The following is a 15,120-nucleotide window of genomic DNA, read 5'->3' on the forward strand; positions in this document are numbered from 1 at the left end:
TCCATCCCGAAGTGTCCTTGGGCAAGACACTGAGCCCCAAGTTACCCCCCAATGTGCTTATCGGGGAGAATGGGGGAATACGACATGAAGGGGAAGTGCTTTGAGTTGTCGGCATAACTGGAAAAGTGCTATATAAGTACAAGTCCATTTATAATTTCCAGTCCAAATATGGCTTCTGTACTGATCAGTAGGTGGGAGAAGGTGAATTGCTATGGCGACCCTTTGAGAAAGGGACAAAGCTGAAAGGGAGGGAGGAGGAGTTGCATGTAGCAGTGTGATGGACATGTGTGACTCCATCACCAAGTACTGCTTTATAGTTGATGCAAAAGGTATGTGATGACAATGAGTAAGCACATTGATCAATTGTTTATTGTAAATGTTTAAAATCAAATGTTGATAGGTATTTGTGGAGGGGGACTGGCCATCCTTCCTCTGTGAAGAGAGTTTTAGTTAGCATTGCTTGATTAGAAAACTTCCTATACATTTGTTTTATTTTCTTAACAACTAAAGTTACTACTTACCTCTTGTGGTCTTGGAGAAGCGCAGGAGCTAAAAGAGGGAAGTAGACTCAACTACCTGCTTAAGAGCTGCAGGAATGGACCATATTAACGAGGAGGGGGATGTAGTTTAAAGATTAAATAGTTTTATGTATGTAACAAGGTTTGATAGTCACTGACTGATGGGTATATATAAAAAGAAATGTTTATATGTAAATATTTATGCTTTGGTGTGTTTAATGCTTTTAAATAGGTATTAGTATTTTGTGGTTGGTAATTGTAGCCCCACCTTAATGGGCTGATTTCTTAAGGTTGACAGCAAGAGGGTATAAAAGCCTGCTGTATCTGTGTGGAATGTGATATTGGTTGGAAAGTACATCGAAATAAAGAGTCATACTCATTGTTGGATTATAAAGCAGTTTCATGCCTCTTCATATTAATCATATGACCGACGGCTAACTGACAAGCAGATACGTATAGCTCAGTTTATGCTGGGATTTTACACTCAGTAATCAGGAAGTAAACATAGCTGCTGCCTTAGACTTGACGTTGTCTGGTTGCTCTTAGCGTGCTTGCAGGTGCCAAACAAGCACACATATACTTTCCATATCCCTCACCTTCACCAGCTTTATTTTACCTTTATGACCAACGGGGGATGGAAAAATCTGACCTGACACATGACAAAAGTGTCAGAAGACACTTCGAGCTATGTGCTCTCCGAAAGCACGGTGGTAGATTTCCATGAGCCATGTTAGCAGGTGTTGGAAGTTACGGGCTGTCACTCCTCACTTATGCTTAGTTTAGCGCAAAAACTGATGTCACAATACGGCATATGACAAATGGACCAGCTGGAGGGGTAGCAAACAAGCTCATCTGTCTCCACTGGCACCAGTGCAAACCATCAAGACTCAGAAAGATGCAATTATTGCAAAGTATTACGAAAAGATCAAAACAGCTGAGATGAAATTGTGTTGGTGTTAAAGCAATGCACTTCCTGTTTTATTGACCCACCACATGAAAAAATGATTAGATAAGTCCCATTTTTGTCCCTTTAACATAATGTAACTTTTTAATGGATATTTACCAATTATTACCTGCTTTCTGCTTTCTGGTGTCCATTAAGGAGCAGTTGACAAAAATCATATTGTGCTCCACAGGATTTTAAGCAAAGTTTCTGCCATGAACTTAAGCTGAAGAAACTGTATGTATCATATTTAGGTTAATGTCATTCTTTTCTTATATAATCACTGCCACACCCGGCATGATCTCAGCTCGTCCACAGATAAACTACGTTACCATAAACCAAGTTTTTACCACCTGAGGCTTTTTTAACTGTCGGCACCGGCGACAATAAGTTTTGACTGACAGTATAGGCTGACTGCTGATTTACCTCTAAAGATTTGACTCTTACCTGTCTTGACTTGAAAACTGACATTTCAGCATGAGACGAGATCAAACGTGGCTACTGAGTTTCAACTCTGACTTGGTTTCAGTTTGGACTTTTAAATCTGGGCTGTGAGACTGAGTAGGGACTCGATCTGGTCTCTCCGGACTATGTCTTGCCCTGCCTTGTCTTGGAACTGGACTGTCATGACTGTGGTATTGTTGTTAGGACGTTATTGTTTTATGAATGCAAACACACTTCAGAATGGATAAACTAGAATAAATATTTGCCTGCTCTTTTCGTGAACTCTAATGATCGTAAACATACATCTGGGTGGATGACGTCATCGCAGAAAAGCTGAAATTCTCCTCATGTTTGGAGAGCAGCTCTGAATTTAAGTGTTATTTGTTTTGGTTCCGTGCCTAGCTTCAGTAAATCTCCATATTCCTCTGTGTCACAAAACTCTGCATAGCATGTCGTTAATATTCTTTCTTTGCTTCTTTTTATCTTCTTGTCTGCTCTTTGTCTTTATAAGCCTTAAACTGTGACTGACAGCTCCAGTCTGTGAACAAATTAAATTGAAGTGGAAGTAGCAACAGGAAGAAATATGGAAACTTTTGAAAACAATTAAAAGAAAGAGAGAAAAGGAAAAACTGTGACTTGTTTTGCCCCTCATGCTCAGCCAGGACTTTGGCACTGGGTGCTCGGTCGTTGTTATTGTTGAGGCGAGACAGCAGGAGAACACAAGCTACAAGGTCAGAGGCCGTGTGTGTTTCTGTTTCTTTGTGTGTTTAGTCTATAAAATGTCTGACAAGGTCCGAGCACTGAAGGGACCGGGTAAGACATGTCTTGAATACTAAAGTCTGTTATTATCCCTAAAGCTTCACTGAGGGACTTTTTTTTCCTTTTCTACAACTTTTGCTTTTAGCTTAAACCAGTTTTACTTCTTTACTTGTGAAGAAAATCAACAGTTGCTCATGTCGGAAAAGAATCAAAGTCATATTACCGCTGCTGGTGCTTCTGTAAGCTCTGACAGTAGTTAAGAGCTGATGAGACAAATGTTGACATATCACGAGTTTATTTAAAGCCTCACTCCCCAAACTGAAATATCGAAACGGCACTTCACTGTTCAACTTTCACGGCAGTAAACACAGAACATAAAAGATTCTCCTTTCGCTCTGTGAACTCTGAAGACGATGAGACAGCCAGCTGCAGTCGATGTATATTTAGAGAAAAACAAAGTGCAAACGTTGTCTGCTCATCAAACCTAAAAAACGTTGCCTCTGGCGATGTTCTGTTGAAAGTTGGCAGAGAGAGGAACAGCACAAAGCTTCAGAGAAGCAACAAAGCTTTTATTTAGCTTTTCTTAGATCAATTCTGTTAAACCCATTTATGATAACTAATAGGGGTTATGATGATACAAAAATTTTAAACTCAGTGCCAATACTATGGATAGGGGATATTTAAATGACGGCCTTTCTGTGTGGAGTTTGCAGGTTCTCTCTGAGTACTCCGGCTTCCTACCACTATCCAAAGACATGTATGTTGGGTTAAGTGGTTGATCATGAATGGTTATTTGTCTGTTTGTGATGGACTGGCGACCTGTCCAGGGTGTACCTTGCCTCTCGCCCAATGATTGTTGGGATAGGCTCCAGCTTTCAGTGACCCTTAACTGGAACAAGCAGTTAGAAATATGTATGGCTGTATGGATGGTTGGGTGGATGGATGGATGGATGGATGGATGGATGCATCCATCCATCCAACTGTCAAACCATACATCCATCCATCCATCTGTGCATCCATCCATTCATCCATTCAACCATCAGTCTATCCATTCATCCATCCATGGATACTCAGGATTGCTCGATACTATAGATTCACAGCCAGAACATCACTAAAACAATTCAAACAGTACACCAACTGTGTCATTAATATTAGAAGACAATAGCTTTGTCAAATAAATGTTTTATTTTGAAGCTCCTGCAACATATGTCACGTTATTACAGCATACATTTAAATAGATTTCACAGTAACTATTATTCTTCCTATATTATCACCAGCAGGTTAGACAGTGCATATATACAGCTTAGCTTCTCGACACCAAACTTGCTACAGACATTGAAAGTTCAAGACAAACTTAATCCAATGACCTGCAGTCCTTCAACCTTCTACAAATAAACATGATCACACCAATATGATCTCATGTAATGATATTTATTCAGATATTTTGCATCAGTTTGCACCTCAATGATTTTTTTTTTTTTTTTTTTTTATCATGGCAAGGGTTAAGTTAAGACAGAAGGGTCTTATAATGTTTAGGGTACAAAAAATGAAAAAAACAAAAAGTAAATAAATATTAACCAAAATATGCAAAGTTATAACAGAGGGCATGACAGGGTTTTGTATCTTTACTATTAAATGACATGATCTTATCCCTTTACAGTATTTGACATGCATGTTAAAATATGGAAAGCACATATTCCTGATAAAGGACACGTCTTAATATGCTATTCAGAGACAATTTAATGAGACCAGAGTGAAATATCAGGATTTAATGAAAAAAAGAGTAAATTATTTCAAATATTCACTTTAAAATCAGCTGTGCTGCAAATGACTGTAAGCACACGTGGTTGTAGTTAGAGAACTAAAGGTTAAGGAAAAAAGGCTCCATGTACACCACAGTCTGCACCAAGGCAGTATTGCAGACGGACACGTGCAAATAACACAGAGATGGGTTGTCCTTGAGATCAGGACGGACCATTTATGTTAATTTCGGTTGGACTCCCAGAACTAATGTATCTGAGTTTTGTAGGCAAATCACAAATGTGTTTTCTCCTCAATATATATCCAATTTCCTCACTTCTATTGCTCCAGCCTCCCCTGAAACTGCCTGGAGTCTCCCTGGGGAGTTATGCCTTAGTGTTATATTAAATTCACCCTTCTTCTGTTTTCAGATCATTGACGATGAAGACACCCAGTTCATGTCCAACTGTCCACCTGCAGTGACGGAGAGCACGCCTCGAAGACGCACCAGGATACAGGTGTTGTGGACAGCCCCACCCACTGGGAGCGGCTGTGTTATACTCAAGTAAGTTATATTATGGCCAAAGAATGCTTTCACCCTTGCATTGGTGTTTAATGTGGTGCTGTTGTTGGAGGGAATTAACATGAAACGGATTGTTGCACAGAGGCTGACAAATTAAGATAGTCCATTTTAAAGCTGGGGAAACATAAAAGATAAGAAATGCTTAAGGTAAAATCTGGTCCAGAAACAACAGAAACAGTCCAAGTGGCTCAAAGTTCAGAAGTAAATGAAACACTGTGTGAATGTGAGTCACTTTTCTGAAAATAAATCTTCATATTAGGTTGCAATGAATGAAAATCAACCAAACTGAGTAGAGGTTCATGTAAAAACTGAGAAAAAGGGTTGTTAAGGAAGCCACTAGAAGATCCACCGTCCCCACAAACAACATCAGGATTATTGTGCTTTTAGTATGCAGAGAAGTCAAAGCAGATCGTGGCCTTTGCCAGCGCCATGGTGAGGTCATTGCTGTTAATAAATACAGATATTAACTATAAGCAGAGGAAGGTAGGAGCAATGTGACTTCTATGGAAGGGCCGGCTCTACAACATAGTGACAGCATCACTGGGGGCCAGTTTGAGGTTTGAATTAGGTGTGACTCTAAACGTGTGTGTTATTTAAAGAACACTGTGTGACCTTTTGTTTATGTGGTGTGTTAAATGGCAGCAAAAAACCAGAAAAATTCAACTGCAAAACTTTCTCATCGTGCTCTTTTTTTCTTAGTTACAGAGGAATCTTATTTGGTCAGTGTTTCTCCTCTATGTTTCACTTTAAAAGCATCTTAAGAACTCAATAATGCAACTTTGTTTTGTAAATTTTCTTTAAAATATACTAAGGCAAGTGAGCAAGTGTAATTCTGCAATGTGTGCTTGTATCTGTGACGGGTCCCAGGTATGGTAACACAGCAACAAAGATAATTCTTTGTTAACAGAGGTAAGTATGAGCAGCAAGCATGAACACACACACACACACACAGTCTGCCATCCAGGTTATTAAGGACACAGGAGCATAAATTTAGCTGTTATGTTGATAAAATGCCTGTTAATTGAATCAAATCAGATGTAAACTGCACAGTTTTGTGGTGTACCACATGTCTATTAAAAAAAGTTAAATGCAGCCACGCATGCAGTTGCTGCACCTTTGACAAAATAAGTGAAAAATGATAAAGTGGTGAATACATCTTCTCTGTCTGCCCGCCTCTTATTCTGCTTTTGACTCTCTTCGTTTCCATCTCCTCATCCAACTACCCGAAGGGAATATCTTCGCCGACGTGCGTCTCTACCTCTGCTGAGCGCGATGCCATAACTTGCCCTTACCTCCTCAGTATACTCACAGCTGTTGCTTTTAATTTATCTGTTGCTGCTGGATGACAGATGGAACGTAGCCATTCCAGTGTGCTCGAGTTCAATAAATCTAGGCCTGTGCAATGGAACATCTGCTATGCAAATTCAGCTCATATTCCTGTCACTTTTGTCTGTCAGCAGCTGGATAGAGATTTAGCATTACCTCACCCAACATCCATGCCTCTCTCTCCCTTTGTCTTCTTTCTTCAACCGTCCCCTGTCTGCTGCTGCAACTTGCTGTCGCTTCATCTTTGTTGGGATCTTTCGGTTTGAGGGATTGTCACTATGATCATTCATGACGGGAGATGCTTGGCAGCATGTCTGTAAGAAGACATTATTGTAGTGGACAGCATGGGCAGCTGTCTCCTGCGAGTTGTTTTGCTGTATACAGACCTGTTTTGGGAGAAGGGAAGAATAATATTATTCTTACCTGAGGTTTTTCACTCCCATCCAACATCATTCCACCATGAGACTGGTTTCTTCTTCTTCCTTCTTCCCCATGCTATATGTTGCAGTACACATACATCTGTTTGCAGCACCCTCTTAAACATGTCTTTCAGTTCACAACAAAGCTTCACACTCACCTCCTGATGTTCAGATTCTCCCAGTAATTTCCTTCTCTGTTCAACTCGCTTTTTTAGACTGAAGAAAAACCTCCAAGATTCCAATCAAATCAAACAATGAAGCTGTGAAAGCTGTGGTGCTTAAAACCAAATGGGTTTTTCATTTCCACTGTAGAATGATATATTTCTGTTTCTTGTACAACAAATGTACAAGATACAAGCTATATTTGCTCCGAAACCATCAAGGGGACCTGGCGATATCATTTCTTGTCACTTAAGTGTCATTTAACGTTTTTCATTCAGAATCATGTCCACAACATCCCCTTAAAGCCCAACCTGTGAACAACTGGGCTGAAAAGTACAATTTGAAGTTTACAATCTGAAGTTTACATATATATATATATATATATATATATATATATATATATATATATATATATATATATATATATATATATATATGTATATATATATATGTATATATATATATATATATATATATATATATATATATATATATATATATATATATATATATATATATATATATAATTTTTTTTCCTTTTTACCATTTATAGCTTGTGATGGGTCAAAATGATTGTAGTGTAATCTTCTGCTTTCTGACACTCACCAGGACCAGTACTATATGGTGTACAACATAGTTTGAGCAAAGTTTCTACCAATAAGGTGATTCAGAATGTCTCAGAAACTGTAATTATCAAATGTGTTATGATTGGTTTTATAGGGATATGGTGAACTGCTCAACAAAGTCTTAACCCTAGACTACATATTAAAGATAGACGGATATTATAGATATAATACTCACCTTGATATTCTGGATTCTTATTTTATTTTTCTATTTATTTTGCATAATCGTTCGTATTACAAAGTTTGTACTGCTGGACCGGACCGTAGAGGAAAAAGGAGGGACAGAAAGAATCGAGAAAAAGGGAAAACAGAAAAACACCTGGTACAGATAAAATGAGAGAGAAAGAGAAAAAGAAACAATGGGAGAGAGAACAACCTACATACCTATGCATATACATAAGCACACATACATGTCCGCCTATACATACACTTATACACATATACACACTGGAGTCATGTTCGCCCTGCGGGAGGACAAAAACCATCTCTCCCGGGTGGGTCAGAGGGCAACTACATCCCCATCAAGGCTTCCATGACCACCGCCACCCCTCCCAGCGCCCCCACAACCCCACACATGTAGCCGACCCAGCACCCTCCAGAGTCAACAGCGCCGTCCCACAGTCAAGCCAGCCCAGGCCTAGGTCTACTGGACAGACCCTCCACCCCCCGCTGAAATTGAGACTCATCAGACCAGCAACGTTTGTTTTTTTTTTACTTTTATTTTCCAGTTTTGGTGAGTTTGTGTGAACTGTAGCCTCAGTTTCCTGTTCTTAGCTGACAGGAGTGGTACCCGATGTGGTTTTCTGCTGCTGTAGACCGTCTGCTTCAAGGTTGGACGTGTTGTGTGTTCAAAGATGCTGTTCTGCATAGGGTGGTGGGAACCAGGGCTTATTGGTTTTTCTGTTTCCTGTCTATCACCTCCAACCAGTCTGTTTGTTCTCCTCTAACATCAACAAGACATTCTGGCCCAGACAATTAGTGCCTGCTGGATATCTTTTCTTCTTCAGAGCTGCTCTGTAAACAGCAGAGATGGTTGTGTGTGAAAATCCCAGTAGATCAGTAGCTTCTGAAATACTCACACAACCAACAACCATTCATATTCAAAGTCACTTAAATCCCCTTTCTTCCTCATACTGATGCTCAGTTTCAACTTCAGTAAGTCATCTTAACCATGTCTACATGCAGCTGCAACAAGAAACTGAACAGATGTACCCAACAAATTGGTCTATGAATGTATATTTTTCTGTATACTCCAGTGTAGGCACAGATGTGGGAAGTGTGGTAAAATGTCAGCTAAAGCAGAAAACATCTGCTGCAAACATCTAGATAAGGTGATGATGCTGATACACTCCCTCAAGGCTAAGTTGATAATGGCTTTTCTGACTTCACAATGTGGGAAGTGTGTGCTAAATGCAGACCATGGTTGCTTATATGATGAGCTCCATATTTTTTCTGCAGGTTCAGCTGCCAAGTGACCAGATGTCTCAAGAACATGGAGTACTGTTTGCCCTCTGAGCTACCTTTACGTACACCCTCGATGTTTGTTGTAACATCCATTCAGATGCCTAACACACATTTTGGAACAGTATCACCCACTCATTTGGGAGTCAGACTGAGACTTGAATATTTAGCCTTGGTCATAAAAGGGATCTAAGATCACTGGATTGTTTGGGATGCTGGAGTGGGTCACAGTGGAGCATGTTTAGAAGCCTGTGAAACAAAAACAGAAAGTGATGCACTTTCTGGGAAGTATTGCTTGATCAATTTTTCCATAAAGTTGTTCCATAAAGCTGCTTTTAAAAAGGTGCCGGGGAATATTGTGCATGCTGTGGCTGAGGAGCAGGCTTGAAGATTTCAAAAGTACATGGAAATCCAGGAACAATGTTGAGACAGTGGCCATGGTGGAAGGTTGAAACCATCGGAGTCCCTTGTTGGTGTTTTCATTGTTTATTGTCCGGTCTGGGTTTGGTGGTTATGGTAATAAATTTTATGAGCTTTTAGCTAAGAGTGTGGACTTTCCATGGATACCACACGTCTTTTTCTGTATTACTTACACAAAGTTACACCCGTGAAAACGTGATGTTTACTCCTGCAGTCCGCGGTGCTGGAGACTCGGAGTGCAAGTTCTAAAATGTTCATGTGCATATTTTTTGCTTTACTTTTTTTTTTTTTTTTCTTTTTCTTCTTTCCGAGAGACGAAACTACAATATTAGCTGAACCAGAATCTGAAATCTTCAAATACAAAGAAACAGAAAAACAGAAACCTGAACTTTGAGAGAAAATACAAAACAAGAGAATGTTACAGATAATATAAACAGATGTCAGAAAGAAAAACATCTGGATATATTCCTGATATAGAAACCTACTTTACCAGAACTCGGTATTGGATCAGACTTTACCTTTTCTGGTAGTTTCTTTCAGATTTTTTTTAATTAATTAATTTTTTTTAAATTAATTTTTAATTTTTTTATTTTATTTTATTTTATTTTTTTCTATGTTTATTTCATTTTAGCAATCACAATTATGGACATGGGAGATAACATAATTAAAAAACAAACAAACAAACAAAACCAAAAACAAAACAAAACAAAACAAAACAAACAAAAAACAAACAGAATTGTACAGATTTTAAAAAAAAAAAAAGTGCACATATATAAAGAAAACAAACACACACACACACACACAGAAAAGTAAAATAAAATACAGTCTCACATAATACATTTGCCTAACAGTTCTCAAACTGTAGTTTGGTTTAAAGCAGATAAATATGGATTCCAGAGTTCATAGAATGCTTTGATATTTCCCCGCTGGGAGAACTTAATCTTTTCAAGTTTTAAGAAGAAAAGAAAATCATGAACCCATTGCATATAGGTGGGTGGCAGAGACTCCTTCCATTTGAATAAAATAATTCTACGAGCCAAAAGTGTTGTAGTGTAGGACAAACAAGGACCCAAGTGCAGATTGGATGTGGATACTAGGACAGGTTTATTGTTCTCCTGGGCAGAATGGTAGGTGGCCAGGCAGGCAGGTTGGTGGGCAGGCAGGCAGGTTGACGGGCAGGCAGGCTGGTTGACGGGCAGGCAGGCAGGTTGACGGGCAGGCAGGCAGGTTGACGGGCAGGCAGGCAGGTTGACGGGCAGGCAGGCAGGTTGACGGGCAGGCAGGCAAGAATCATGCACTGGTGACAGAACAGACAGTTGTGAACGAAGCAGTTTAAATTCTTAAGCAGAAATGCTGCAATGGCCGAGAGCTGTTACCACAGATGAAACAACAATCAGGCGATGACTGGTGAACTGAGCTGGCCTTTTATCTTGCTGCTGCTGATTTCCCGATGAGAACCTGGTGTGGACTTGATTGCCAGGGAAACAGGCACACCCACTGCAGCACAGGTCAGAGCAGGAACCACAACAGTACCCCCCCCTCCACGGGAGCCACCGGGCGACCGAAACTTCTCCGGATGAGCATGACGAAAATCCCGGACCAGGGATGCATCCAGAATAAATGAGCGCGGAACCCAGGCACGCTCCTCAGGACCATACCCCTCCCAGTCCACCAGAAACTGGAAGCCACGACCCCGACGTCGCACATCCAGGAGACGCCGGACAGAATAGGCAGGGCGACCCGCCACAAGCCGGGCGGGAGGAGGGGGTCTGGAAGGAGGGACGAGAGGACTAAAGGGAAAACGGGCTTGAGTTGGGAGACATGGAAAGAAGGGTGGACTCTCATGGAACTGGGGAGTTTCAGTTTGACCACGGTGGGATTAATGATCCGCTCAACCTCAAAAGGACCCAAAAAGCGGGGGGCCAACTTCTTGGCATCAGTACGCAATGGAATGTTCTTTGCTGATAACCAAACCTTTTGGCCAGGTGCGTAATGGGGTCCAGGAGTCCGATGACGATCCGCCATGCGGCGGGTACGTACGGAGGCATGAAGGAGCGCAGTTCGAGCCTTCCTCCAAATCCGTCGGCAGCGGCGGATGTGTAGCTGGACCGATGGCACAGAAACCTCCTCCTCCTGTGCTGGAAACAGGGGCGGCTGATATCCCAGGGAGCATTCGAAAGGTGATAAGCCTGAAGCAGAAGAGGTAAGGGAGTTGTGAGCATACTCTACCCAGTCCAGATGGTCACACCAGGAGGAGGGGTTGGACTCAGCCACACATCTCAGGGCAGTTTCCAGATCCTGATTAGACCTCTCAGCCTGGCCATTGGTCTGGGGATGGAAACCAGACGACAGGCTCACAGTGGCCCCGAGTGAGTGACAAAACGACTTCCATACCTGGGATGTAAATTGGGGTCCTCTGTCTGATACTATGTCTGTGGGCAGACCATGGAGCCGAAAGACATGATGAACAAGTAAGTTGGCTGTCTCCTTGGCAGTAGGAAGTTTGGGAAGGGCAATAAAGTGAACAGCTTTGGAAAAGCGATCAACAACTGTGAGGATGGTGGTGTTACCTCTTGAGGCTGGAAGACCAGTGACGAAGTCCAGAGCAATGTGCGACCAGGGTCTGCTTGGAACAGGTAATGGACGAAGAAATCCCGCAGGTGGCTGAAGCGATGACTTACTGCGTGCACACGTCGTACAGGCTGCAACAAACTCCCGGACATCTTTATCCATTGTGGGCCACCAGAATCTGCGTCTCAGAAAAGAAAGTGTTCGCACAGAACCAGGGTGGCATGCTAGGCGGGAGGAATGTCCCCACTGGAGGACTTGGGAACGTACAGAATTGGGGACATAAAGGCGGTTACGGGGACCTGTGCCAGGGTCAGGCTGTTGCTGTTGGGCCTCTCTAACCCTGTCCTCCACCTCCCAGGAAACAGCGGCTACAACACAGGTTGCAGGTAAGATGGTATCAGGTGAAACTGCAGTCTTGGGTGGAAATTGGCGAGAGAGAGAGTCCGGTTTCTGGTTTTTGGACCCAGGTCTGTATGACAGCGTGAAGTGGAATCGATTGAAGAAAAGAGACCAACGGGCCTGTCGGGGATTCATTTGTCTAGCAGACTGTAGGTATTCCAGGTTCTTATGGTCAGTCCAGATGAGGAATGGCACTTTGGATCCCTCCAACCAATGGCGCCACTGCTCCAGGGCGAGTTTGATGGCTAAGAGTTCCCTATCACCGACATGGTAGTTCTGCTCAGCTGGTGTTAGACGTCGAGAGAAAAAGGCACAAGGATGTAACTTCTGAGACTCTGGGGATCGTTGGGACAAGACAGCTCCAACGCCGACATCTGAAGCATCAACCTCCACCACAAATTGATGGTTGAGATCAGGGTGGAGGAGGACAGGAGCAGTGGTGAATAGATCCTTTAACTTGACAAAAGCCTGAGCCGCCAGCTCAGACCAGACAAATGGGACTGTAGGCGATGTAAGTCTTGTCAGGGGAGCTGCGATGCGGCTATAATTGCGAATGAATCTGCGATAAAAATTAGCAAAACCCAAGAAACGTTGCAGCTGCTTGACAGAAGTTGGGACTGGCCATTCGGTAACAGCTTTGACCTTCTCAGGATCTGCTCGGACCTGCCCACTCTCAAAAATGTATCCGAGAAAAGAAACAGTGTTCTTATGAAAATCACACTTCTCGGCCTTAACGAATAGGCGATTCTCCAGAAGTCTCTGCAGGACTTGTCGGACATGTTGTATATGTTCGGCGAGGTTGTGGGAAAAGATGAGGATATCGTCTAAATAGACGAAAACAAAATGGTTCAGGAAGTCTCTCAGCACATCATTAACTAAGGCTTGGAAAACAGCAGGGGCATTACAAAGTCCAAAAGGCATGACTCGATACTCAAAATGGCCGAGTGGGGTCTTGAAGGCTGTCTTCCACTCATCTCCCTCTTTTATCCTGACCAGATGATATGCGTTGCGGAGATCTAGCTTTGTGAAGATTGTTGAGCCATGGAGAGAGTTGAAGGCAGACTCAAGAAGTGGCAGAGGATACTTATTCTTTATGGTTATAGCATTTAATCTCCGGTAGTCAATACAAGGCCGAAGAGAACCATCCTTCTTAGATACAAAGAAAAAACCTGCGCCAACAGGGGAAGAAGAAAGTCTAATTAAACCAGCAGCCAGCGAATCCGAAATATATTTCTCCATGGCCTCAGTCTCTGGCTTAGAAAGATTGTACAGACGACTGGCTGGCAACGGAGCCCCAGGTAACAAGTCTATGGTGCAGTCATATGGTCGGTGAGGAGGAAGAGAAAGGGCCCTCTCTTTACTGAACACCTCAGCGAGGTCATGGTAGGCTAGAGGAATGTCTGACAAATCCTTAGAAGTGGGACAATGACTGGTAGTGGTTATACCAGATGGGACGGCAGAGTGAAGACAAGTTGCATGACAATAAGAACTCCAGTTAATAATCCTCCCAGTAGTCCAATCCAGATGGGGATTGTGTAACGATAACCAGGGGTGTCCTAAAACCAGGGGTGAATTTGGTGAGTTTACAACAAAGAAACTAATAAACTCCTGGTGATTTCCCGAAACAATTTGTTTAACCGGAACAGACTCTTGGGTGATGGAGTAAAGAATGCTACCATCCAGAGCCCGGGCAGAAACAGGAGGGAAGAGAGATTCCAGGTCTAGATTAATCCTTGCAGCCCATTCCTTGTCAATAAAGTTTGCTTCAGCTCCAGAATCCACTAAAGCCTGTACTGGATGAGAGAAACCCTTGACATATAGCACCGCTGGAATGAGTGTCTTTGTGTGGGGAATTACCTTTGGAGTGGTGGTCGTCAGTACTCCCACAGCTACTGACGACCCAGATCTTTTGGCCGTTCTGTGCAGACAGCTCTCTGGTGTCCCGGTCTTCCACAATAAAAACAAACGCCGGTGTCCCTCCTCCTCTGTCGTTCCTCCGTGGACAGATGAGCTCGGCCCAGCTGCATGGGCTCCTCGGACTGTGTTGTGCTAGGAAGGGAAGGGCGGACCACTCCGATGGTGGAGCCGGGAAAATACAGCTCAGAACGAGTCTGCCGCTCTCTGTCTCTCTCCCGTAAGCGGTTGTCCAGCCTTATTGAGAGGGAAACCAGGTCGTCCAGGGAATCTGATGCATCACGGGTGGCAAGCTCATCCTTAAGCCGGCTGCTTAAACCATTTGTGAAGATTCCACAAAGAGCCTGATCATTCCAGCCCGAATCCGCAGCTGCAGTCCTGAAATCCACAGCAAACTCAGCAACACTCATCTTTCCTTGTCGGAGATTAATCAGCCGCTTAACGGCATCGCCCCCTCTCACTGGATGGTCAAACACCTTCTTCATCTCATCCATAAAAGCTGGATAAGACATGTGCCTGAAACCCTGCCGTTCAAACGCTGCTTCTGCCCATGACAAAGCCTTGCCCTCCAGAAGTCCGATGACGTAGGAGATCTTGGATTTGTCACTGGCATAAGTGATGGGCTTCTGGTCGAACACAAGTGAGCATTGGAGTAAGAACCCTCTACATTTACCCAGATCCCCGGCATAAGGTTTGGGGTCCGGGATGTGTGTCTCTCTTACCGGGGTGGCAGAAGCGGTAGGATGCCTGGATAAGTCAGGAACCTGTTGCTGATCGGGAGCAGGCTGTACCAGACCAGCCACATGACTGGTGAGTTGAGACAACTGCGTAAGGATGG

At 42.8% G+C, this 15,120-nt stretch overlaps 1 protein-coding gene across 1 annotated transcript in view; it reads left to right on the plus strand.

The window, feature by feature from the left end:
* Positions 1 to 15,120, plus strand: part of spon1b (spondin 1b) — a gene marked incomplete at both ends in the record, with an annotated part of 156,405 nt that overhangs the window by 20,347 nt on the left and 120,938 nt on the right. Inside the window, one exon of the mRNA XM_079247060.1 lies at positions 4,836 to 4,969. Coding sequence (XP_079103186.1) covers positions 4,836 to 4,969 — 134 coding nt within the window. The remainder of the gene's footprint in view (positions 1 to 4,835; positions 4,970 to 15,120) is intronic.

The sequence above is a fragment of the Telmatherina bonti genome (genome assembly GCF_933228915.1).
Source record: "Telmatherina bonti genome assembly, chromosome: 2".
Classification (NCBI taxonomy): Eukaryota; Metazoa; Chordata; class Actinopteri; order Atheriniformes; family Telmatherinidae; genus Telmatherina; species Telmatherina bonti.